Source organism: Zonotrichia albicollis, chromosome Z (assembly GCF_047830755.1).
Source record: "Zonotrichia albicollis isolate bZonAlb1 chromosome Z, bZonAlb1.hap1, whole genome shotgun sequence".
Taxonomy (NCBI): Eukaryota; Metazoa; Chordata; class Aves; order Passeriformes; family Passerellidae; genus Zonotrichia; species Zonotrichia albicollis.
The window spans coordinates 61,601,935-61,628,755 of record NC_133860.1 but is presented as its reverse complement, the minus strand read 5'-3'; the positions used below and the strand labels follow the sequence as shown (position 1 = coordinate 61,628,755).

Sequence of the window (26,821 nt, the reverse complement as noted above, 5' to 3'; positions counted from 1 at the left end):
CTGCCAAAAGTTGTCTCCACAGTCATCTCTTTTCCCAGATGAACAGCCTCAACTCTCTTAGCACACCTTTGTATGCTCCAGCCCTCTCATCATTTTCATGGGTCTCCTCTGCACTGTTCATGTCTTTCCTGTACTTTCTTCTGGGCAACCCAGAGCTGGGTGCAGCTGGGGGCCCCCCTGAGGGCAGAGTAAAACTTGCCTTGCCAGTCATGCTTCTTTTTATGAAGCCCTGGATACAGCTGGCTTTCTGGGTTGCAGGTGTACATTGCCAGGTCATGTCCAATTTTTCATGCACTGCTACTTCCAAGTCCTTCTCTACAGGGCTGGTACTTCATAAAGATGCATAAGTGTACCTTTGTTGTAAGTCTACTATATTGATTTTCAAATAGCAAGCATATTTTCATTTACACTATTGAAGCATCTCTAACAATATGATTACTTTGTTTACGTCTGCCTTTCTATTGCTGATGTGCTATTTCCTTATTAGAAAACTAGTCTATTGCTGATTGTAAATAACTGAAATTGCAGCACAACGCATGTAATGACATTCTTCTAGAGGGAAACAAAATCTGTCCTGTGGTTTCACGGTATGAAATTTTCTGCAGTAAAATCACTTATCTTCCACATATAAGCTTTATAAACAAAAAAAATTAACTTTTCTTCTGTAGTGCTGGTTCTTCAAATTTTGGTTCTTGTTTTAGCTGTGCTGAAGTAAAACTAATCTTACTTATCTTACTTGTGTTTTCCGAGACCACAGATTTGATAGCCTGGAGTTTTCTGTGAGGCTCTTTTCTGTGCACCATACAATGTAGTGTTTGAATTTCATGTGCTGTTTAAGGCTGTGCCCACATTTCTGTCAAAACTGCATAGGATGCTGTAATTGCATTGTATTTCTAAACTTCCAAGTTTGAGTTAGAATTGTAGCATTTATTTTACAAATTATTCTGGCGATTAAAATGATAGCTTGACCCTTGAATTGAAATGATGGTAGAAGTGGGATGAGTTCTATCTTGCTAATAGTGACATTCCTGATTTGGTTTCCATGGGGAAATTCAGAGGATCCTCTTGTCTGGGAATTGGAGTCCAGTTCTACAGCTCCCAGAGCCCAGGGTCTCTGCTGAGATCGGAGGCTGAGGGATGTGGATGGAAAGTAACATGGGACATTGACATAGCTGGTTACACAAACTGGCGGTGACAAGGTGCTGCCTTCAACAGTGGTGCTCATAAGCAGAGCCAGTCATGTCCCCTCCTCCTCCTAGTGATGAAAGAAGGAAGGCTGACAGTGGCAGAATGTCACTAGTGCAGAAGGTCACTAGGCACCCGCATGGCACTTCCCAGGTTCACAAGCTCAGATATGTTGCAGATTCTCCAAGTACTAGCAGAGCGCCTTATCCATGTTATGGGTTCCCCCTTCTCAGCAGCTGATCCAGTTTGGTGCTAAGTACCTAACATTCGTGCACTCATTCCACAAGCACCCCAGACCCACAGTTTCCCCCAAATAACACCACAGACCCTCTGCCCACCCAACACTTCTCACCTAGAGCTCCCTACTCGGAGCTAGACTCAGTGATCCTTCAGGGTCCCTTCCAACTCAGGATTTTCTATGCTTCTATAATTTGAATAAATCGTTCTGGAGAAGGTACAGATGCTCAGCCCCATCAATAGCCAGCACCACAAGGGCAGTGACCACCTATGCTGAGTCTGTGACCTCTGTAGCTGCTTTTTTTGTAGGCACACATTGTTCTCACCCCAGCAGCTCATTGCCAAGACCCCTCCCTGAGACTGGCACCGAGACCCCACTCACTTTGGTCGCTAAAACCACATTGCTGTGGCACCCAAGCACCTGGTTTGATTCCTGCTGCTGGCACCAAATCCCTCACACTCATGTCAGTCCCCCCAGTAGCTGTCGCTTAATCTCTGCAGCACTTGCAGCATCCATGCACATTGTATAGGGACTGGAATTATGCAGAGAGGGAGTTAAAAGCTTTAGTAATAGGGCAAGATAGACTGCAGTGATCAGGTGCTGAGGTTAGATAACATACTGACAACATCAACTTGCATGTAACTGTTCCCTTTTACACCCCTGTGTCTGCTGGCCTGTGCTGTGCATGTTCCCTTTGCTGCTAGCAGGGTCCCACTGACCCTTCCTACATTTTGTACTTATGAGTTTGCATCCCTATCGATCGCAAAGTCGCTGTCTGCAGTTTCTTGATAGCCCATCAATTGCTGTCATTGTCAGGGTTTCTTTCTGATTATTGTTATTACTAACATTAAGTGGATAAGTTTTCTGTCTGATTGTCTCCCTCCTTTTCCTTTTCTCAATTTGGCAAAGTCCTTAGCCAGATAAGACTATCTGAAAAATCACCAAATCATCATCAAATTTTCATAATCCACATGTCTTTACCACTTAGTGAGACTGACCAGATTTGTTGCCATCCTAGCCTCCCTTGCCATATCAGTCAAGTTTAACTCTGTGGGTTCTGCTTTGTAGCTCCTTTGACCAGATACCCTTAAAGAAGTAGACACTCTCCTGCCGCATACCCTTATTGTATGGGATAACAACTGGAGGAACTTCAATTAAAACAGCTATTTCGTGTCCTGGTATCAACTCAAGAGTATTTTCCTTGAAGTTAAGGGAAAACTGTGGCTTATTGCTTGCATGCAGTTACTTTTACTGTTTTTGCATGATAGAATTTTCATTTTTACACTTGTTTCTCAGACTTCTTGACTTATGTCAAGATATTGACAAAAAATTACTTTCATGTTTTAAGAATGCAAGTAATCTATTACTATGTTACAGATGATTTAGACGACATGAGTTTTGATGGACTTCTAAGGAAGATTGTACTACGTCGTAATCATTCTTGTACACTGACACTGGGTAATAGAACAGTAGACAGCAATTAGCATATAGACTGAAGGTGTTCAGGGAGGACCTAAATGCTTTCTAGGAGCAAAAGGGATTTTTACTGGCTGCAGAATGAATTCCCATCATGAGTACTACAAAAATAGAAATGGCATTTTATGTGGCAGATTTCAGGTGTTTTCATATGATATTAGGTAATATGAAGAAAATATTTCAATGCATAGTCCATCACCAGAATTGTAGGGATTTAAGAACTGTTCAACTTTCAAAGAGAAATGCATCTCTACTGTATCATCGCTGGAAATTCTGTAGGGTTAATGTTTGTCATAAAACATATACATAGCCAGGAGATGTTAGTTAAGCATCTATAATTTGTACTTCATGCATTGGATTTTTAAATTACATTCATTGTGAAAAGTTAGCAAGTAAAATATCTTTAAAATACTGCACGTAAGCATTAGATAATTCTACTTAAAATATCTGAAGACAGTTTATTTCTAAGTAAATACCAAAGTAATTAATTCAGTCATGACATGGAAAAATCAATCTATACTAAAAAGCTGTTCTTAATTACTGGTATTATGTATATTCATTAATATAGCCATGGACCTTTTCTTTTTGCAGAATAAGAGTGACTTTATTTGGTTTGTTGGGTCTTTTTGGAAAAAATTTTGAATTCTCTAAGTCAAGTTTAAGGTTTGAGTAAAGGGTTATGAATGTTTGGACTCATATGTGTGAAGAGGCATGGTAGGACTACTACTGTTTTTGTGAGTAGCACCATTTGAATGGACTTGAATCAGGTAGAGCTAAACATCCTTTTTGTGTGATTCAGAGGTACATAAATACCAATACATTTGTTATGCATATGTTGAGTACATAAATTCTTTTGATCCACACAGTTACAATAATATCAAATTTCCTATATTTCTGGGTGGACTGAATCACTCAGTCTTGACTGAATCCCATAGTTTGAAATTTTGTTCAGTGTAATTGTTAATTGAAGTAGAAGTAATTTATCTTTTTTCCTTCCATAGGTATGTATTCTTCTTGGATCCATGCAACATTGATCTAGTACATCAGAAGATTAAGTCTATTGCCTTGTGTGTATCAGCTTGCCCAAGGAAAGAATTGAAAACTCTGGCTGATATACAGAAGTTTGCAGAAACTAATGGTATGAAAAAAATAGGTTTGTCTTTGTTCACGTTTTGCAGGATCTGAAAAAAGACTCATGCGTTAGCTGAGCTAAAAATGAAATATGTACTAAGAAATATGAATGGAAATAATGTGCTCTTTTCATTAAGCTAAAACATTACTGTATCTTTTAGTATGATAGTGTCTTGGGCAGTTTGGAAAGCTTGTTTTTAAAATAGGAGTGCAAAATGTAACAAACATTTGAGGCGATGTCTGACTATATATATGTTTTCAGCTTCTAAGGAAATATTCTGACATTGCTGCTTAACAGTAGTGCTGTTTAAGTGTTCTCATGTACAGGGGGTTAGTGAGACCTGTGCTGCTGTTTAATGGCACTTGTGGCACAGAGTATGGCAGTATGTGTGAAAATATTCTTGCCTTTATTCAATGCTACTGTGCTGTTCTTTTTTGGGTTTTTTTTTGTTTCATTTTCTTATGCTTTTCTTTAAAAAGGAAGTATAAAGGAAGCAAATTGCATTTACAAAGGAAATATTATACCTTGTCTTCCTTAAGAGCTGTACTTTTTTCCATGGTAGTAATACTGACATTACCAGCTCAGTTCCCATTTAGCAGTCAGTGGGATAAAATGCGTGAGAAATAATCAACCTTTGGACATACAAAATAAAGATATAAAATTAATTTGAGGAAATTTTAGCAGTTTTTAGCTACTCAAGTGGGAACATTTTCCTAGTGTGTGGGATGAGTCCTAAAGTTATCTTTTAAAATAATGCAGTAATAGTTCTGTGCAAGGTACTTGACTAAAAATGAGACAGTCTGGATGACCTAGTTCAAAGCAGTGGAACTGATTATTTTTCATAAAAGAAATGGAAATGTTTATTTCTGTAATAGCACAGGTTATGTGTGTTGTCTTTATATTGCAAGAGCTCTATTATCAGTACATTGCAAAGGTTCCATATTGCTGGAGTTTCATACCTCCTTGGTGTTTCTTGTAGGCATCTCCTCTAGGCACTGACTCTTCCTTATTCTCACAGCAGCCACCTGACTCCAGCTGCCCTCAACCAACCAATCCACTCTTTTATAACACTGTTCTGATTGGCTACAGGTGTGGCCTGTTAAAATCAGGCCGGCTCCTATTCCTTAATTACTGGCACAGCTTCAGCTCTTTAGGAGATACGATTACATTCTATACCATCTTCATTTACCCATACTGCATCCCCCTACATACGTGAGTACTCTTGTTTGAAAGCAGACTGAGTTGGAATGGCCCTGGGGCCACTGTTAGTGCCCTTGGTCTCCCACTGCACTGTACCTGCATGCCTGGGTTCTGACAGCTGAATCAGGAACCTGAACTACTGTAAGGCATCACAGCTTTTGCAGAGCTGCACAAACAGCTTCCTCCTGTGATTGGTGCACCGTTGTCAATTACAAGTGAAAATAGTAATATATCTACACTTTCATTCTTTACTCCTTCTCTGAGCATGCTGTGGTTTTTTTTACTAATACAGGCCAGTTCTTTGTTAGTATGTAGTGAAGGTCATTTGTGGTGGAGTTTAAGTATCTCTTGAAGGAATGGAATTCAGACATGTCTTTCTTTATGACCAACATGGTTTCTATAAGTTAAATCTCTTATTAATTGTGCCTGACATATGTTCAGTATAACTATCTTTTAAAGTACAACAAAGACCGCTCCTCGCAAATCATGATATGCTGCGTCTTGTCCTCATGAGTCTTTGTTCTAATTCTATTTTTCTTAGGGCTTTAGATTTTAAAACCTAAAGATAATTTAAAAAAAATTAACATGACAGGCAATTTTTTCAGTTTCCAGGAGCTTGGTCAAAAGTATGAAAACTGGTGCTGGAGCAGAACATAATCACTAATGAGTTCAATTCCCAATTTTCATTATATATATGACTTGTCAAAGACAGGTATTTTACCAAAATGAGCTTTCCTTTTATAGAGGAAGTCTGTGCATGACTGAAATTGCACCATTCAGAGAAATATTGTTATCCTCATGTTATATTTCTGCTTAAATTTTCACCAATCTATGCAAATTACAAAAAATGATGTTTTGCAGCAAATGAACAGCTTAATTGTTGATTATTGTAACAGTTTCATTTATATAGTAATAAAGTTCAAGTGTGATTCAGCCTTTTAGCAGAGCAAGAACAGTGAATTAATACCAAAACTGTAAAGTTCAGTAAGCAGAATAATTTTTCTGAGATCTATTTTGTAGCTATGATAGTGGATTTCAATTAATTAATGCTAGGATTAGGTTTGGCAGTCCATTTTAAGTGACCATTAACTCCACTGTAAAAATAGTAATAATGAAATCTGAGGACCTTGAACATGACTGCAAAGAGCTTAATTTCAATTTCTGTGTTTGTGATGATGTATAGTTAGAAAATAGAGTTCCGCCGTCAAGTTCTGAAGAAGGAGGACAAATCTGTTTGGTTTTGTGATAATTGGTACTGAATTTTCTCATGCTCATAACTTCTAACATTCCAAAAAAAAACCAAACCGCCTTGTAATGTTTTAAATGTATAGGTAAAGAATGCAGTCAGCTCTTAATTTTGCTCTGTTGAGCCTTTCTGAAAGCTTTAACCCTTTCTCCATCCTGAAAATAGCAATTATCTGGTGACAGAGTGTGTAGGTTGTGGCATGTGCTTTTGTAGAGTTGGCCGTTTTCACCTGGCTCGAATGCCATCCCTGAAATCACCTTACTTGTCTGTGCATCTTGAAATTCATAAAGGAATTATGGCTTAAGAACCCTTCCTCAGCCCAAAGAAATCACCTATTGTGCCTCAGTTGCCCACCAAGCAGTGGTGTGGTAAGTTCAAATAAATGTGTTTTTTAATCTAAACATCTTTATGAAGAGCTGTAACATGTGAAGTGTCACAGACATCTTTTCATAAAAATCTCTTCTTCAGGATTTTTCCCCTTTCTGAGAAGCTGTGGCCTCAGCAACAAATGTAAACAATGGTTACCTGCTGCTGTGGAATGCAACAGTTGCGTCCGTGATTGGTCTTCTGTGGATGTTTGGATTTACTGACCACTCACGGCGGTGCTGTTCTCGCTTTCTGCTGAGACACAGACCTTTGTTATTCATTCCTTTTCTATTCTTAGCTTAGCCAGTTGCTGAGAACTTTTCTCTCTATTCCTATTAGCATAGTAATAATGTAGTATGTAGCATAAAATAATAAATCAAGCCTTCTGAACATGAAGTCAACATTCTCACCTCTCTCTTCACCCTGAAAAACACTTGCAAGCCCTGTAACAGTAAAGCATATTAAAACATCATTGTGTTGACTAGTGATTTTATCAATACCACATATGAATTTGCAGCTAGCTTAGCATTTATAGTATTTTTACTAAAGTGAGGCATGCACTTGATTGCCTCAACACAAAAGGACAGAACTACCAATCCCAAAGATTCAGAACACGTGTGGCAGAGCTCATACGTTTGGTGTGCGGTTCTGCAAGTGAGATTATAAATAAACATTTAGGGCAGGGAAAATGCTTGCTTGAGGCAAGAAGACCATTTCATGATAAAGCAGCCTTTTAGCTTTCTGAATCAGTAATGATGCCCTTGTTCTTCTGCTGTAATTTGGGAAAAGGAGCTGATTTTTGTGAATAACCCAGCACCATTTCAGGGCAATAACTTCACTCCCACCACTACCTCACTTGGCCTCTCACAGTCAGGTCCTCCATTTGCAGTACCTTCCCATCAAGAAAGAGAAGAAGCCCATCCCTTGCAAAACCAAGCTGATTTTGAGAACACAAGAAAGCACATACCTTTAATGTCTTCACAATAATTCACACCCAGAAAACTGGAACCAGCTGGGACCTTTTACAAGAGGAGGAAAAAGCAAAAAAGAAAGCTGGGCACTTGTCCACTCAGATCTTGACTTGTACAGAGATACAAGCTGTAAAATACAGAAGTATTCTGGAGCAACTCCTGAAAGTGGCACAGGAAGATGCAGTGTTACCTGAGAAATGTTGCAATGCTGTTCTCAAACAGCCATGCTAGTACTTGATTTTGTAGAGCTAACGGTTGGACACAACTGAGAATGTTATATGTTGTGAACTGACTGCTGTTGCTCTCCCCAGGATTTTCTCACCCAATAGAACAGCTCAGGCACAGAGTATTTGTGGTTCAATGTTCTTGTTGGTTTTTGCCCTTAAAAAATTATGTATTTTGAGAAGTGTGACTGAAAGCTGTCTTTCCCAGAAACCAAATTGATGCTTCAAAACTTGATGTCCATGAAATACTGCATTGATGTTTTCAAGGACTTGCTAAAGCATTTTGAAATATCCTTGAAGATATAATTAATTTATGCCTGTGCCAAATGAATAATGAAGTGTCATTATTAAAGAGAAACACTAGACAAGTGGCTATAATTTCCATTGTGTTTAATTCAGTGATAACTATAGTGCCTACTCAGTGTGGGAACTACTATTCCTATTTGTTGTTTAAATAACAAATGCATATTTAAGAACCTAAAATAAAATTTTTATTCTGCAGCATTGTGGCAGGCATTTCATTCAGTCAGAATTCTGTAGCTAGACCAGGCTAGTGGCCTGTGTCCGCACAGAGCCAGAGGAATGCTTCATTAAATTTGCTATAGAGACTGACCTGAAATAGATCAATAAAGGAAATCAGCCTGCTAAATCTGAGCAGATGATATCTCTGAGCTATTAGAAGGAACCACAGGCGAAACAGAAAGGATTTTTCTTTTGTTTGAAGATAATGACATATTCATGTGTTCCTGTTGGCACTTGGTTTGAAATAGCTGTTACGTGGGTCACTGTGAGCCTCTAACATTTTTCGTCTGCTCTTTTTCTCCTTGCCTTTGTTTTCAGTGAGAGTATGCTGCTTAAAACTTAATCCTTTTCTTGTGATTTTCCTGAAGTACAATGTACTGTGTTAGTTACAGATACCTTATGCTTAAAGCAATTCTGCACCCACAGGTCTTTGGAAACCTGGGTATGTTAATTTAGAGTGTCATTTTTTTATTGACTAGAGTAAAAGTACATTATGAGCAGCTTTGAGATTCAGAGTCATCTACTAGTACTCTGTCTTGTTGCCTGAACTGTCTATCAGGTGTGTGTTGTACTGCAAATGTATCCTCTAGTTAGAATTAAATTGTTTCCTCAAGAGAAAGTGACGGCATGTGGAGTCCTCCAATAATGCTGTGTTGTGTTATTGATCGCATTAATAAACCATTTGGAAAGGGGAAGAAACAATGAGGTTATAAATCTTGTTGTGACTACTGAATGTGGTCATGTCTGTTGTACCACTGAAATTTAGAATTATATGGAAAAACTCGCTGCTATCAATTGCATGGAATAAAATGTCAAATCAAAAGGAATGTCCCCAGAATGAAGGGGTGGGAACCTATTGTTATGCAAGTGGTGTTTTAATTTAAAGTGGTTATTGATACTTCGGGAAAAGATTGTGAAACTACTGAGGATCACAAGAGGATTAAGTTGGAGGCTCAGCATTGTCTGAAAGCGTAATGTTTATGAATTGTGAAGAGGGACTGCATTTTTTGTAAACTCCTGCTATGTTGGCATCATAAAGGCTGTGTTTTATATATAATTTTTTAAAATATTTTTTTATAATCTTTTTTATAATTTTTTTAAAAATTTGTACACAAACATAAATATGTATATTCTCAGCATGGATTCACCTACTGTACACACACACACATATATATATATATATACACACACATACATACTGACAAGGGAATCAAGGATTATCATTATAAAAGGACCAGTGATTTCCTCTGTCTGTAGAAGAGAAAACTATCAGGAAGAGTAAAGTCATTAAAAGCAGGAATATCTTTGAGAAGGTTGAAAAATTATTGTTCCTTCATCTCATAACCTGAGTAATGTGAAACTAGAGATCAAAATGAAATCACTAAGCATCAAAAAGACAGATTTTTTGCACGCAAGTTAGCGTTAATTGCCATGAGGATATTTCAAAAACAAAAAAAGATGAACTCTTAGAATAATTCTCTTAGAATAGAAAATACAAACTCTCTTCAGGTGTTTAGTTAGCACTAAAGAATATCCTTAAGTTTTAAGTTGTGCAGAGCTAAAGATATGTACGAGAAACATTTGCTACTTGACTAGATGTATTCTTAATTTGATTCCAGAGTAGCTGGTTTTATTTAGCACTGGAAGAAATACGAGTGGAGGAATAGGTAAATTAATATTTTTCAACTCTGTACTGTTAAGAATAGGAGAAAGTGAAGAGTATTGTCTTATTTTTTTAATTACAACTCAAAATACATATATATATAGATACATGAATTCTGAATCAAGATTTTCTTTTTTTATACTCTTATTTGTAACAGCATATTTTGAGATCTATCACAGTAGCTCTCTTTGTGGTCTTCAATTCTAGAGACTTCTGAAGACCTAACTAATGAGATTTTGTGATGGATCTTTCTTGGAATATTCTTGTGGGCATTGGAGAATGCTTACTTTCACTTCAGTCCCATATTTATTTATAATTTATAAAAGCATCTGTAATTTCTCCTGCCCTTTGATGTTCATCGTTTTAAAGAAGTGGTGATACGTCTCTCTGCAACAACTAGAGCTGAAGATTCATATAAACCTTACTTTTCTTCCTTGAAAACACCTACTGTGCTTCTGGAAGGCAGCAGTGGGTAGAAGAGAATGAAGCTTTTCTTTTCTGAGAACAATTCTGTCATATTAATCTGACAAGTCCTGACTGCAAAGTGGTCTCTCTTTGCATTTTTACTTATCTCAAGGCATCACTATTTTGCTAGGGCCCAGAAATCAGATTTAGTTGTCAAGGTTCAGTTCTGTCCTTATTGGTCTTCTATCTCTATTCCTGCTCAATTTGCAAAAGGCATAGCAGCAATGTTTAGGTATGTTTGTGCAATCCTCTGGTGCTTCCAGTTCATCTGATACTTTAGACCCCATTGAAATCTCTGGCTAAGAAGTGGAGTTTGTGTTTTCTTAGTCATTATGTGTCTGCTCTTGGAATATTTTTGTTCTAAAATAGGTAAATAGGAAATTTATGCAATCTTCAACTTCTGTGCTTAGTGCTTGTGTTCTGAGTAGAATTACTTCCTATAGTTGTAGATTGGCTAAAATTACTATTGTCAGGCCTAGCAGTCAAAGAATAGAGTCTGGTCACCATGATGTGGTTTGTTTCATGGTGATCTGAACCCTTTTCCATTTGACAGGAGCCCATGAAGAGAGTATCATATAATTACTTGCCATAAGCATGCTTTTTCTGGGGTCGTGCAGCATTGTTTTCTTACTGACAGAACTCAGCAAAGAATAGTAAATACCACCTTCTGTGGAAGTAGTATTTGGCATCCTACCAGTTCTGTGGTTTTTGGCTCTGGAATTTGCAGCAGCTATATACATGAGACAGTATTTTAAGCTGCCACTTTTCTATGCTGCGTTTCTAGTCCATAATATGCTAAGGTAATATCCAATTATTTGTAGCATACCAAGTTGTCTCATTGCATGAAGCTTTGAATGGTTAGTATGTTTCAGATTAACAATTTAGATTTGATAGAGTTTGACATATGGATTTCAGCAAAGTTCTGGAGTGAGAAATATAGAAAAGTGTTAAGAATTTTGTCCTTGTGAGAGTCTGGAAGCTTTGTCCTTCCTGAACTGCACCTCTATCAGTATCAATATCATACTCTAGCCTTTATTGCATGGGTTGGTTGGTCAAGCATAGTCATCTGTGAGTCATGTATTCACAATGTTAACTAAGTTTTAATTGGTGAACTTAGTCATAAAACACCCAGAACTCAAGAGTAGAGCTGGGCTGAAAGTCCGGAGGTGAGTTGTGATTTTAACAGTCTCATTGCTGCTAACATTTCTGCACTGTGTCTATGAGTTTTATTCCTGTGTCAGAGAACTTAATGAACTAATAGGATGTTACCTGTAAAGGAGGCAATGAAATAAAATAGTAAGTTTTTGAACTATAAGCTCTGCTTCATCATATGGCTTTTTAGAAGGCAGTTATCAATCACTATAGAATGTGCTGAGTTGGGGAGATCCACAAGAGACCACGAAGTCCACCTTCTGGCCCTGCACAGGATACCCCAAGAATCATGCCTATGTACATGACATTATTGTCTGAACACTGCTTGAACTCTGTCAGCCTGGTGCTGTGACCACTTCCCTGGGGAGCCTGTTCCAGTTCCCAACCACCCTCTGGGTGAACCTGACCTAAAACTCCCCTGACACAATTTCAGGCCATTCCCTCAGGTCTTTTCACTGGTCACTGCAGACAAGAGATCAGTCCCTGCTCCTCCTTTTCCCTTCACAAGGATGTTACAAACTGTGATAAAGTCTCCTCTCAGTCTCCTCCAGGCTGAACCAATCAAGTGACCTCAGCCACTTCTCACACAGCTTCTCCTCATGTCTCTTCATCATCTCAGTTGCCCTCCTTTGGCCACTCTTCAGGCACTAAGTATCTTTTTTATACTGTGGCATCCAAAACTGCCCCCAGCCTTTAAGATGAGGCTGCCCCCAGTGCAGAGTAGAGCAGGACAATCCCCTGTCTTGCCCAGCTGTGATGCTGTTCCTGATGCACCCCAGGACAGAGCTGGCCCTCCTGGCTGCCGGGGCTCTGCTCACTTATGTCCAACTTGCCCTTGACAGTGACCTCCAGGTCCCTGTCTGCAGCACTGTTCTCCAGGGTCTTATTCCTCAGTCTGTTCATACATCCAGGTTTTTCCTCTCCTAGGTGTAGAATCCAGTATTTGTCTTTCTTAAACTTCATACAGTTGGTAATTTCCCAGCCCTGTTGTTTTTTGACTCCTCTCTACAAGGCCTCTGCTTTTAAGGGAGTGAATGTCTCCTCCCAGTTTTGTATCACCAGCAGACTTACTTTGGGCCTTTAAGTCTTGTGTCCAAGTTGTTTATTAAGATGTTCAAGAGCAGAGGATGAGATGAAGATAAGACCTAAGGATGGAGCCCTGTGGAACCCCACCAGTGACAGGTCACAGCAGTCTGATGTCACCCCATTCACTGCAGCCCTTTGTGTCTGACCCCTGAGCCAGCTGCTCACCCATCACATGATGTGTTTATCCAGCTGTGGGCTGGACATTTTCTGCAGAAAGGTCCTCTGAGAGACAGTATCAAAAACTTTACTGTAATCCAAAAAGATCACATCATCTGGCTTCCCATGATCAACCAGCCTGTCCTAGAAGGTAGTCATGTTGGACATGCAGGACTTTGCTCTCATGAAGCTGTGCTGGCTCTGACAATGGTTGTGGTGTCATTCAGGTGTTTTTCAGAACTCCCAGAATAATCTTCTCCATCATTGTACCAGGCAGTGAAGTGAGACTGATAGGCCTGTCGTTTCCAGGGTCATCCTTCTTGCCCTTTTTGAACATTGAGACAGTCTTAGCCAGGTTCCAGTCAGCTGGGAGCTCCCCAGATACCCAAGACTGTTCAAAAATAATTGAGAGAGGCCTTGCAATGATATCAAACAGCTCTTAGAGTATTCTTGGATGAATGCCATCATAAAGCCAGATAGATACATGAGGATCCAGCTGGAGCAGCAGATCCCACACAAATTTGGGGTCAACTGGAAGTTTATCATTCTCCCTGCCATGGTCCTCCAGCTCTGGGCACTGGGGCCTTCTGGGCTCATCACCAGTGTGAAAGACACAGGCAAAGAAATCATTAAACATGTCACATGTGTCATGCCATGTAAGTGCACAATACATGCACGATATCAGACTCAGAATGGAAGTTAATATAAATTACTCTATCAAAAATGTGGTTTGTAGTCTTTCGAACTGTGCTTTGCCACATGTATGTGAGAGGGATATGTAGAGCTGCTTGGAGTTCTTTGTAATTTAAATGAACATATTCCTAAACTCCTGAGGTGACTGTGCTTCTCCTGGTACTGAAGCTATCCCTGTTGTCTCTGCATAGTTTTGTATTTTTCTGTTCAAGTCCTTGACTTTGAATATGAGTCCATGTTTCTAGATATTGAAGTCCTTGTTTTAGTTGCTGTTAATAAGTGTCGATAGATGGGCAGACGCAGCTGAACTCCCAGAATGGAATCCAAAACCCCTTGAATGCTTTCCACTACTATAAGTCAGGGAATATGAATGTCATTGGTGTCCTCTGTGGACTGCTCCTCTTTTTGGATGACTTAGAAATCTTGCCATTTCTCAAGCTGTAAACTCTTGAATAGTAATGCTGCTCTAGCAGGGGTTTGTTTGTTGGTTCACAGCAAAGCAAATGCAGGAAGGAAAGCTGTATTGGAGCTCTGGTCTCTAAAAGTATTTTTACCTAACCACCTTTGGTTAGTTTGGACCTTCGTGTTTACTGTATTGCTGTGGAAAGCAGAGTGTTCTATCTTCTGTGCACTGTGTCTTCTGAGCACACAAGACCTTCAAAAATTTGTCTCCTCATTTAGAAAGAATCTTTGAAGTAAAAGTCCTGGCTTTCTACAGCATCTTTATATATAAGATTGGGGTAAATATAGCTGTTTTCTATGAGTGCCAGAGATAATGGCTGTTTAGCTCCTTACTAATCCAAACCTCAGCAAAACAGAAAGGAGGCTTCGAAAAGAAGTTTCTATTCTACAGCTAGGTTGGAAGTTTGTCTTTTGAGGTACTTTGCTCCAGTTATGGCTCCAGTATATTCTAGTGGCTGGAGCAATTCTATTCATTGAAAAGAAGCCATGGAACAGAAATGTTTGTATGTCTCCATGATATCACTTTGTGTGTGAAACCACCAAATAACAGGATTGTGGGGCCAAAGTGTGCACACAGGTCGGGCACACTACTCTGTACTCACCAGTAGCCCAAATACTGATGCTCTGCGTAGTTTAGAAGTATTTTTCTTAATGTTACAACATGTTGGGATCTGAAATCTAATCCTTGTAGGACAGTTTGATGTCATTTGCCTAAGGGTTTCTCCAGAAGAAATATGTGCATTGCTGTAGGAAGCAAAGGGTGTATTATATCAGTGATCTTTTAGTTTGTTCTCTGTATCCTGCTCATACTGGTTTTGAAATATTTGAATGATACTAATTTAGGAATGAAAGTAGTATCTTTGGTAAACTAATTATCTCAGCAAGATGACGCAAGTGTTTCCTTCAACTTTTTCTGGCCTTACCAACTTAAACAGCAACAAAAAGATTGGCTATGTTGGTCTCTGCTAACCCAGAGTAACTAATATAGAGTGGAAGGTTTGACAAGGCTATTCATTCTTCTCTCTCACCCTAGAAAATGTAAATTTCTATTCAGTGATGCACACAGGCTCTTTTGTGAAGAAATCAGTTTTAAGTATAAAGTGACATACTTCAAGCACACATTTGAGTTCTAAAGCTCTCTTACACAGTATTAGAGAAGGTTTTCAGAGTATAAATAAATAAACATTTACTGGAATAGTTAGAGTTTCTAATAATTTGGGACAAAAGGACAAATTATCTCATGGGCATTATTTCAGCTGTGGGACTGGTAGTTTCTTTAAAGGCACGGTAGTTAAGATCTTTTGTTTGACTAGCTACCTGAAAATATTTTTCTGCTTGACTATGACTAAAAAAGTGTGCTGTGAGTTAGGCATCTAAAGGGAAAAGATCCAGAGTAGCCCAAAAGCAGTTCCCAGGCAAGACATGGTAGTGGCAGCCTGAGTTGTCAGGTATGGCAGGAGGTAATATACTGTTGGCTTCCAGAGGGACCTACCAAGGTGTTTCCGGTTCGCTCTACAACCAGGAGTGTATTGGGTTACCCTACAGGTCCTACTTGAATGGCTTGTGACTTGTGTGCACATCAGGGTGTCTGGCATTTGATTTTGCTTCGTTTACGCTTGTGATCCAAACAGGTCTTCAGATGCACATTTGTACAAAGAGTTGCCTTTCCTCCCCATAGTAAATCCTGCCCTTTTTCTCTCAAGCCTGAACTGCTAGAAGTCAAAGGGAGCATGGGCATCCACAGACCAGCCCTGTCCCTTAGGCTTGTTTAGATCTGGGGACCTTTTCATAAGACACATTAAAACTGTAGTTCACATTGGGCATTTGGCAGAATGGCCAAGCTGGCCCCAAACACTGTGTCATGAATCTATGTACACTTGTCCACATAACTCATTTCCTTCTTCTTCCTACAGAGCTCTTTATTCTCGCCTTAGAATCATAACCAGAGAGTCATAAGGCTGGAAAACACCCTTAACATCATCAAGTCCACCACTAAACTACTTACCTAAGCTCCATTTCTCCACATCTTTTAAGTACCTCCACGGATGGGGGCTCAACTGCTTCCCTGGGCAGCCTGTTCCAATGCTTGACAAACATTTTGGTGAAAAAATTACTCTTAATACCCAGTCTAAACTTTCCCTGGCACAACTTGATGCCATTTCCTCTTGCCCTGTGTTTTGTTACTTGGGAAAAGAGGCCAATCCCCACCTGGCTACAGCCTCCTTTCAGAGAGTTGTAGAGAGTGATAAGGTCACCCCTGAGCCTCTTTTTTCTCCAGGCTAAACACCCCCATAGTCACTCCTCATAGAACTTGTGCTCCAGACCCTTCACCTACTCCATTGCCCTTCTCTGGACACACTCCAGCACCTCAGTGTCTTTTTTGCAGGGAGGCATCCAGACCTGGACACAGGATAGGATGGGTGCCCTCACCAGTTCCAAGTACAGAGGGGACAATCCCTGCCCTGGTCCTGCTGGCCACACTATTGCTGATACAGGCCAGGATGCCATCCACCTTCTTGGCTGCCTGGGCACAGCTGGCTCAGTTGGCTGTCAACCACATTTATAACTTACCTTTTGACCTATATTCAGAGCAAAATAAAAGTAAATTTTCTTTCTGTTTTTAAGAAGAACCTGTAGATGTAGATGCATTTTAGATACTTCATTTACAACTAAGAACTAAGGAATGTTTTTTGTGGTATCTGTTTATGTTTATATCATGCCGTGTTTTCCACATAAGCAAGCAGAGGCATAAGGATTCATATTGAAAGTATAATTGAAAATGCATTTCAGATGTTTCACCTCCTATCTTCTCTTTGTAGGAGATCTATCTCTCTTCAATAGTGCATTTGGTGGTTTGGACTGGCTTCCAAAGAACTACTTTGTAGAAGTGGTACTTAAATTGTGACTGCCTTAGATAGAGAGCAGCTGAAGCCGCTAAATAGGCTCTCTGCTTTTTCAGTCTGTGAATAGAAGAGGTCTCTTCATAGAGGTACAAATGTAGCAATGATAGATAAAATTTCTGCAAATAATATTCTACAAATTGTACAAATAATAGTTTTGTTCAGTGTAATGCAGGCCAAGATAAAGCTGTTTGTCAAAATTCTTGGTGTATTTTGGGTAATAGTGTATATGTATTATCCAGATCCAGCTTGCACGACTCTATTATACAAACTATTCCTGAAGAGGAGACTTTAATAATGGAAAGAATTGAATATTTATATTGATGATTAAGATTCAGATAAGTCCTTATTAAGATAAGTCCCTAGTGTATTGCATAGGGGAAAAGGACACTGAAAGCTATGTATTAAAAGCCCTTGCACTTGGAAGTAAGCAATCTATTAGGAAAGCAGCTTGGAAGGAAATTAATCTTTTGATAGGCAGCTTATATCATTGGAGGCTTCCTTACCTCTGAATTGCTGATATACCAGGGCTCCAATCTGATTTGGAAGTTTCTGATTTCCTAGAAGCATTGGGTCAGATGTTCAGTGTCTTCATTATAGATAAATTGAAAGAAATCTCTCCTAGGTAAGGCACTTCCATTAAGCAAGTGTCAGGTACAAAGGAAAACTTAATTTATGTTTGAATTTTGTTATAGGCAACTTGATCTTTACTGTGCCATACCAATTTGTTTATGGAGAGAGTTCAGCTTTTGAGAAGTTTTGGAAATGTAATGCAGAGCTGTTATTTCTCAGCCAACTTTCCAACTTTTTCAGTTCGGTTTTTTTTTGTTTCTGTCCCTGAAATCTATAGACAAGTTGTATTTTGAATACACATGCACAAAAAACTCCTGCAAACACAGGAATATTTTCTTTCTATAATAAATGTTATGTTATGCAATATTCATGCATTAAAAATGATCAAGAAAAGCATGGTGGAATAGTAGGGGGAGGGGGGCTTCACAGTATTTTGTGTCCTCTTTTACACCACATTGTGAGTTAGTGTTCTCCATTCAAATACTTACACTTTGGAAAACCCAAAGCTAGATGGAGAGCGTCATTGTATTTTACTGACAGCTGTGTTGGGCTTGATTTACCACATTACAGGAGGAACTATAGCAAAGCCTTGTGGTGATGACATGAGGAGGTGCAGAATTAGCACCTGTATCAGTTTTAATGCTGTTTGCAAAGAATATTAGTGGTTTTTTAAATTTGTTTTCTGTACCAATATTTTTCTTTACTTTTCAACAGGATCCACTCTGTGTAGCTATGAACTACAGCCATCAGAATATACAACAGACCCAAGGGCTGCCAAGTTATGTCCTAAATATCCTGTTCCAGAGAGGTAATATGATCAAGTTGTATGATTTGGGGGAGGGAGCAGAGATTTGTTTTGATCATGAACTTTAGAAAATACCAACACATGTTCACTCTTACCAGATAGGTGTTTTAGTGTATTATTGTATATATTTCTAAAATTCAGTTTTTAAAAGGTAGTGAAAATAATAGTCAAAGAAAAACTCAAATTATCTGTGTATGTGTTACTGAAACTATTTAATTGTTATCTCCAAATTCTCGTCTCATATGACAAACACTGTTCTAAGTATCAGCTGTTTTACTGCCTTTCACCCTATCTATAGCCAGCTGCCTATCAGCAATGCAGATCTGAGACAATCATGGAACATTTTTAATCTTTGGGAGAAAAAAATATGTAGGGATGCACAGCTCTCTGCAGCATTCACTTCTTATACCTTACGTCAGCCAGTCAGATAGATGCAAATTGCTTCATTTTTTACTCTTTCAGTCTGCAAATAACTAATATAGGGATAGTTCAATACCAAAAGGAGGGCTGTATTTTATTAACAGATAATTTTGAGGTTTATTTTTTTAAGTGTTACATTAGACTGCTGTTTGTTAAATAGGATTGGAAAGTTCATGGCTTCATGAACTCTTGTAGCTGTGCTGCCTGGACCTGTGGAGATGAGCATTGCTGAGAAAAGAAGTGATGTGTTAGTGTTGTTCGCAGCCTTCTATCAGTAGTTGCTCTAACTTAAGAAGAACCATGTTGTGTTTTCTCAAAATTTAGCTTCTCAAATATACTCAGTAGTGAGTGATAACTGCAGAGTCTTTTCTTATGCATAGTTTTCTGTTACGTTTTTTGTAAATATTTGTTCTAACAAACTTGTTCTACAAACTCTGATTTTAAGTCTTTCTTGTATATGTGGTAGCCTCTCCGCTGAACCTTTTTCTTTAATATTATAGTGACAATTAGTGGCAGCTGGCATATTAGCTTTTTAAAAAAATTTCCCAATATAGATTTATATTCCAGCTAGCCAGCTATTACTGCCATAATACAAAAACAAATGAAAACTTCAGTGCCAGCTTGCATACTGAAAAGACTTGTTAGTTCTAATTTTTGCCAGAATTATATTGACTTCTCATAGTGTGTTCTAACGTCATTCAATCTCAATAAACACAGCTTAGTAAGAAAACAGAAGGATAGAATAATGTATCAGAGCTCTAATGATGTTATGTAAATTCCTCATAAAAACAACCTTATGTTATTTTAAATAAACTATTGTGTAGGTGTAGTATTTTCCCTTTTTGATATAGTATCACTAAAATATATAATTCATTTGAGCATTTTTGAGAATGAAAAGTCTGAACTTAATGCCCTAAGGCAAAAAAGGCCAACATTGTATCTGTAAACAACTGGTTTTCAGGTTTTTATAGTTAAATTATTTGCGTAAATGTAATTTGAAGGAGAAATGTAATCCTGTTGAGACAACCAAATGAAAACCCAACATCTTGTAGACTGAGGCATTCAGGAAGAACTTACCTAACAGTCACATCTGATCTGTGTCATGGTTTAATGCCATCCAACAACCCAGACACCTACAGCCAATTGCTTGTTTCCCCATGAGCAGGACTGGCAAGAGAACTGGAAGGGTAAAAGGTAAAAAGCTTGTTGGTTGATATAAAGATGGTTTAATAAGGGAAGGAAAGCTTCACACATAAGCAAAGCAAAACAAGGAATTAATTAATTAATCACCTCCCAGGGGCAGGCAGGTGTTCAGCCATTCCAGGAGAGCAGGGCCCCATCACATGCAACAGTTATTTGGGAAGACAAACACCATCACTTCAAACGTGCCCTCCTTCCTCTTCTTTCCCCCTGTTTATATCCTGCACATGATGCCATGTTTGGATGTTTGGAATATCGCTTTGGTCACTTTGGGTCACCTGTCCTGGCTGTGTCTCCTCCCAGCCTCCCATACACTCAAAATGTCCTTGCTAGCATGTCGGTAAAAAAGAACAAAAGGCCTTGGCTCTGTGCAAGCCCTACTCAGCAATAACAAAAACATCTCTCTATTATTAACCCTGTGTTCAACACAAATCCAAAACCACCTCCATACCAGCCACTTCCTACGCCAGCTGAAATCAGTGCAATTTGTCGAGGCTTATGAACCCTCTGATTCTCATTAGTTCCATGGGATGGAGGTAGCATATGGAGTGAAGATTATCTCTTGATGTTTTCTGTTTGATGACCAGACTTCTTCACAGCCTTCAGCTGAGGCTGTCAATGGACTCTTACCATCCATCTTCAAGGTATTATGTCCAACTTTGACAGAGTAGTACAGTCTAGCAGTGCAGTCAGCAGTATGTATTTCTTCCACACCCCACCTAGATCAGCTTCTGTAGACATGACTGCATGTTTAGAGGGCCTTGGAGGATAACCTGTCCAGTTCCCTGCAGCATTTATCTATAAATCAGCTGTGCCAAACTGTGCTAAGGGACTGCCCTGTAGAGGTTATAAAGAGCAGCTAGCAGTGTTATTCTAATTGGAATCCTCCTCACTCACACAGGTTGCTGTACTACACGTGTACATACACAGGGGTAGTAGCAAGAGGAAAAAATTCTTTGCAATCTAGTACTTGAGTAATCAGATGGATCTCTTAACTTCATTTGAATGATGCTTTAAAAGTACAGCTGCTGAGACCATCATCTACTGGCTTCAACTTCATTAGTTCTTGTTTATGATTAAGAATCATGTTGCTATTCTTAGAAATTTTTCCCTGTCAGTAGGTAATATACCAAGATATAATGAAGAGTTCATATAAAATAGTGCAGGTCATAGAGAATAGATCTATTATTGTGTTTTTTGTTGGGACACTTTACCTCACCTACTCATTCAGTCAGAACCACTGGAGCAGAAGCAGATCTCAAAAGTGGATTCTCAGGAGCCCCATTTACTCAAGAAAGCTTGTAGGAACTACTAACCTATTTTTTTTATTAATTAAAACAAACTTAACAATTAATTACTGCACATGAAAATAGTTAAAATAGGTAGTGAAATTGCTTTAGGTTAAGAGATATTAGATGACTAATATAAACTCTGATGCAAAAAGCATGTTTTCTTTCATTGGGATATATTTTGGAAGAATAGTTTAATCCCATTTGTTCCCTTTTCAAAGCGAATATTTTTGTATTGGGATGCAGGAATAACATTATTTTGCCTACTCCCACCTCAAAATTTGGGCTTTCTTGCTGGTAGCAACAACTTACAAATGCTCTAAGTTTTCTGAAAAGTTGTAGCAGTTAACAATTAAATAAACCTCTCAAATGTCAGTCTTTTTCAGTAATATGCCATATAATAAGCAGCCATATTCCAAAATAAATAGGTTATGTTTTAAGAAGCTAAGAGGATACATGGGCTGCCTTTTAAGTAGGGCAGACATCATTATGGGTTTGTTTTTTACTAACTGTGACTAATGCATAATTACTTTGCTGTACTTAACTGCTGTGTTCATTCCTACCCAAATGCAGACCATCAATATGAGCATCTTCAAATGCGTTTACCTACTCAACACAGTAATCCTATAAAATTTGCGATCATCAGTGAGTTTAAACAAAAACCTAGGATTAACTAATTAATTACCTAGAAATGGCAGGTGATCATAATTTCTCCCAATTTCCTTACAGAATAGTTACACTTTAATTGTTTTCAGCATGTCATCCTTTTTCCCCAGAAAAGCAATGGATGGGGAAATATGTGCCTAAGGCAGCTGGTTTATTCACTATGTGTTTAAAATTGTGGCTAGAATTTTAGAAAGACATGTCTTTAAAAGTAGTTCTTGAGGACAGAAAATGGTTGGTTTATAGGTCATTGCTGAAATGGGGAAACTGCAGAAGATTATATTCATTGCTGGTATAGTCCACCAAAATTTTTCAAGTAAGGAAGACTGGGCAGGTAAAACAAGAGAAAAGACTTTTTTTTCATTGGATCCAGTTACAGGAAGGAATATGTAATTCATGTCTGAAATGTAACTGGGAATTGATCAAATGATGTAATAGGCCACTTGGAAATCTGACATAGTTTATGACCATGGCAGATGGCTACTAAATGGGAGACATTTAGAAAACAAAATCACCCACTTTTAAAGGAAAGTTGTTGCTCTTTTGTGTCTTTCTCTTGATAGCAGGTTTTTCATAGCATTCTGCAAAGTTTATTGCATACTCTCAATAGTTTTTTGTGAGGGCCTTTCCAAAACACTTCAAAACAATAAAGGCATCCTGGCATGTTTTGCATAGTTCTAAGAAAGTTAATGAATATAAACACTGTGATTGTAATATTCAGTACAAGAACTAGCTTAGTATGGGGAAAGACTAGGAATAAATGCATTCATTTTGCTTGGCAGCAGTTTTGAATGCTGATGTCCTTTAGTGCAAAATATATACTCTCAAGAAGAGTATTGTTATTCTGCAATTTCTTTTGCTGCAAATATGGACCAGTATTCCATTTTAAAATGAGTGAAAGGCATTGTTTCAGCTGCTGGTTCACACCTGACACTTGAAAGAAAGACGTTTAAGTGGAAATAGGAACATATACTTTCTGTGCCTTGTCATTTAAGGGTGGGAGGGTAATAATATCCTATTGGAGTGTACATTCCAGCCTCATAGGGTTGTTTGTAAGAACTGCATCACTTTTCATTATGATCATCCTCATTTCAGCAGCACTTGTTCATTCAACACATGGTTTCTGGTTATGATGTTATAAGGGTAGAATGATTGCATCTATTCACCTTTCATTTGTGTGTTGATGTGGCATTTATATTAAGTAGGAGTAATTTTTTTTTCTGATTTTTTTTTCTTGTGTCACCAGTGCACCTATTCCATTCTTCCATCGCTGTGCTCCTGTGAACATTTCCTGCTATGCCAAGTTTGCAGAGGCCCTGATCACCTTTGTCAGTGACAGTAGTGTCTTACACAGGCTGATTAGTGGAGTTATGACCAGCAAAGAGATTATAATGGGACTTTGCTTGTTATCACTAGGTAATTGTTTTTCTCATTACTAGCTATTTCTTAGTGTACTCCATTAGGAGGTTGCTAACACACTCTAACCACATTATGAGCAAAAAACCTGTATAATAGCAACAATCCCTTAGAAAATTATTCAGAATGCTTTTTAGAAATTTTATTTGGGAGCTGGGTAACTTATTCATAAGTAATATACTGGTTTTGTTTCTCTTGTTTCTATGAGATAGAGGATGCATGGCTGTTAATTAGCCAACATTAATTTTGATATAGTTAAGAGAACATCCACCTTTTCTTAATTTTTTATAGTATTCCCCTTTCCCATTTGTAGTAGTCATCTTCTACCAACTCAAGTCTGAATAAACCCTTTCCAAATAAAAAAGACAGGTTGAGAAATGCAAAGTAGCACATTCTGATTGGATGTAGGGCATTTAATTTGTTTCATTTAACATACTTGCACAAAGATATGAGAACTTGAAGAGTGAAAACTAGAAAATCAGGTGCCCATTTGTTGCACTGTATGTTACCTCCTTCTTCCCCTTCCTTCAAAATTAAAAGCTTCGGGTCTTTGAAAATCTCAGCCTTTTCTGAAGAGCTGGAAATTCCCAACAATACAGAGTTGCTGAATTTTTTCTGTAGCTGTGAGATGCCTCTAGCCTATCAAGTGACACTTTGTGCTGCACTGAAGAGCTGCTTTAACAAAGTCATCTTGTTTGAGGTGGGATGTTGCCCACTGACATAAATTGCTTTCCTAGTGAGTCCATTTTACTCATACAAAGTATAAAATCTGAAATCCTAAAATGGGAGTATCATGATATTAGCTTTTCATATGAGAGTGTATTATGTAGAAAGAAACACTGCAAAGCTGTATCAGATATAGGGATCTTTTGTTTTCAGTTTCCTTTTGTGGTTAAAGAAAAGGGTAGGGGAGAAGGAAGGGAAAAGGAAAGAAAAAGAGGAGGATGCTAGATACCATTAACCCCCTCTACATACACACAAAAGACCATTGTGTATTTTTTTCAACTGTAGCTTGAAAGCTGTTTATTTTTACATCTTGACAGCTTCAGTATTTGGTAATAATGGTAGAAAACTGTTTGAAATCTGAAAGCTAGTGGCTGATTCACAGTTCTACTGTTCAGTTAGAGTCAGAAGTTAGTACAGAATTTACATATAGTTAATTTAAAAAATAGTTTTTGTAATTTCATAGTTAAACAGAAATTATTTGTTTTAAAACAGGGGGTTAGACTGTGCTTCAAAAAGCCAAGTTCCAGTGGCTTGCATGTGACTGCTGAACACAAACGTGTGTGTGTTAAAATACAAATATGTACTTGTACACACCACTCACTTAGCCTTAGCTGCTGTAAAGTTTTTTACTTGTAACTGGCATGACATTTCAGAATACACAGGTATCATATTAACTGCACTGGTTTGATATGTGTATTTGAGTACAGACTCTGCCCTGGTCCTCAGGAGGTGTGCTCATGTTACCAGACTCAAAGTACTGTCATGCCTTGCTGTCTGTTTGGTCATTGTCTAAGTACATCTCTGTCTGTATGCATGCATTATGTCTTGTGTTTGATGTATCGTGTAAATGTATTTATGCTCTCTTTGTTTTAATCAACATTATCAAAGCAGAAGTTGTAGAGGTGCCTAATTTTCTTAACTATCTATTCAGTGAGTTTGTAAGCCTCAAAAAAGAAACCTGTCTGTAAAAATTCTGTTGGAAGGCAGTTCCCTTAGTACAGTGGGAAAATTAGGAAGGCTGTATCTACTTGAAGTAATTCGTCTGCTTATTTTATTTGTCTTCTTTTGCAGTGTTGTCCATGATTTTGATGGTTATAATAAGGTACATTTCAAGAGTACTTGTCTGGATTTTAACAATTCTTGTCATTCTGGGATCACTTGGTAAGTCTTGTTTGTTTCCCACTTGGAGTGCCCAGTTCTAATCCTTGTGCTCCATTTCCTCAGCCCAGCTACAATTCTCACACACTTGGATCATGCATTTCCCTTCAGCCTTTTTTTTTTTGAGTCCCTTTCCAGATGCACATCCAAAATGCCACCTTAGTAATTGCAGATCTCTCTCAAAGAGTGCATTGCTCCTTGGATATTTGCACACCCTGCTTGGCATCAGTCATCATGTCAGCCTAGCTCACTAGAGCCCACAGGTGACAGTGCAGGAGATTCCTCACAGCACTTGTAGCACAACCCTAAATGCTGCCTACTTCTTTACCTGCCTTCCAAACAGGTCAGCCAGGCAGCTAAGCCTGGGTGTGTCTGGTGGTACTCCCATGCCTCAGCTGGTACATGGGGCAACTCTTGCTCATGCAGCTGAATATATTTACAACTCTGACATGTTCGTCAGCCCTTCAGTTCTTTGAATAGGTCTTTAAGATCCATTCTTGAAGAGAGGAAGTAAAGGTGCTTCTCCAACAATTCTAATAAATTATTGTATTTCTGTATGACTCAGGAACACCTGCATGACCTAGATCATATGTGAAATGCCACCAGGCAAGCTATCTTGGAAATGACCACAGGTTGTCTCCTCCAAAATTATGTAGCTTGTGTGAAAATAGTCTTATTTTGTCACATTAGCTTTTAAACTCATAAAACGAAAGTTTTCTACACTTATTACTGAGTAGCTAAGCCAAAATGTCTGGGCAGATGACTGCACAGAAAGAAAAAAAATAGAATAATCACATTAGGAAGCACTAGTGATTTAATTCTCGCAATTCAAGACTGCAATGGATGGAGAAAATCAGCAGACCATCTGTATTTTTTCAGGATCACTTTGGTTTTCTAATTAATGGCCTCACAATCTGTGATCAGGGAAAAGGAAAAATATGCATTTTCTTTTCCATTTATATTCCCTTTAGAAGCTGAGCAGCCATGTTGAGTCAAACAGTTGAATAACTTATCTTACTGGCATCTGTTACTATGTTCTAGAAGGTTACATCCATTAAAATAATGGATTGAATAAAACCTCATCTTTTATGACATATACTGCTTATTCTGTCTTGACTGTTTGTTTAGGAGGTGTCAAAAGAGCATTCTTCATTTTAGACCTGAACAAAGTGTGTTCAGCAAAAACATGGCAATCACAGAATCACAGAATGAGTGAGGTTGGAAGGGACCACAGAGGCTCATCTGGTCCAACCTCCCTTCTCAGCTTATGCATTTGATTCAGAAATACCAGCAGAACAGAGAAGGACAATTAAAAGAGAAAAGAAATGTACCAGAGAGGAGAGGTTATCTCCCTGAGGGGCTGGAGATCTGTGTTCAAGAAAAGTTATACCTTGGAAAATTAGCTAGAATAGGAGAATGTTTTTCTGGCCATAA

At 38.4% G+C, this 26,821-nt stretch overlaps 1 protein-coding gene across 5 annotated transcripts in view; it reads left to right on the top strand.

Moving 5' to 3' along the window:
• The window catches only part of SLC44A1 (solute carrier family 44 member 1), an 84,335-nt gene that overhangs the window by 22,311 nt on the left and 35,203 nt on the right, over positions 1–26,821 (top strand). For all 5 annotated transcript variants that reach the window (XM_074533640.1, XM_026792918.2, XM_014266486.3 and 2 more), the window contains exons 4-7: positions 3,901–4,037; positions 18,425–18,518; positions 23,334–23,503; positions 25,301–25,390. In XM_074533640.1, the coding sequence (XP_074389741.1) occupies positions 3,901–4,037; positions 18,425–18,518; positions 23,334–23,503; positions 25,301–25,390 (491 nt within the window). The remainder of the gene's footprint in view (positions 1–3,900; positions 4,038–18,424; positions 18,519–23,333; positions 23,504–25,300; positions 25,391–26,821) is intronic.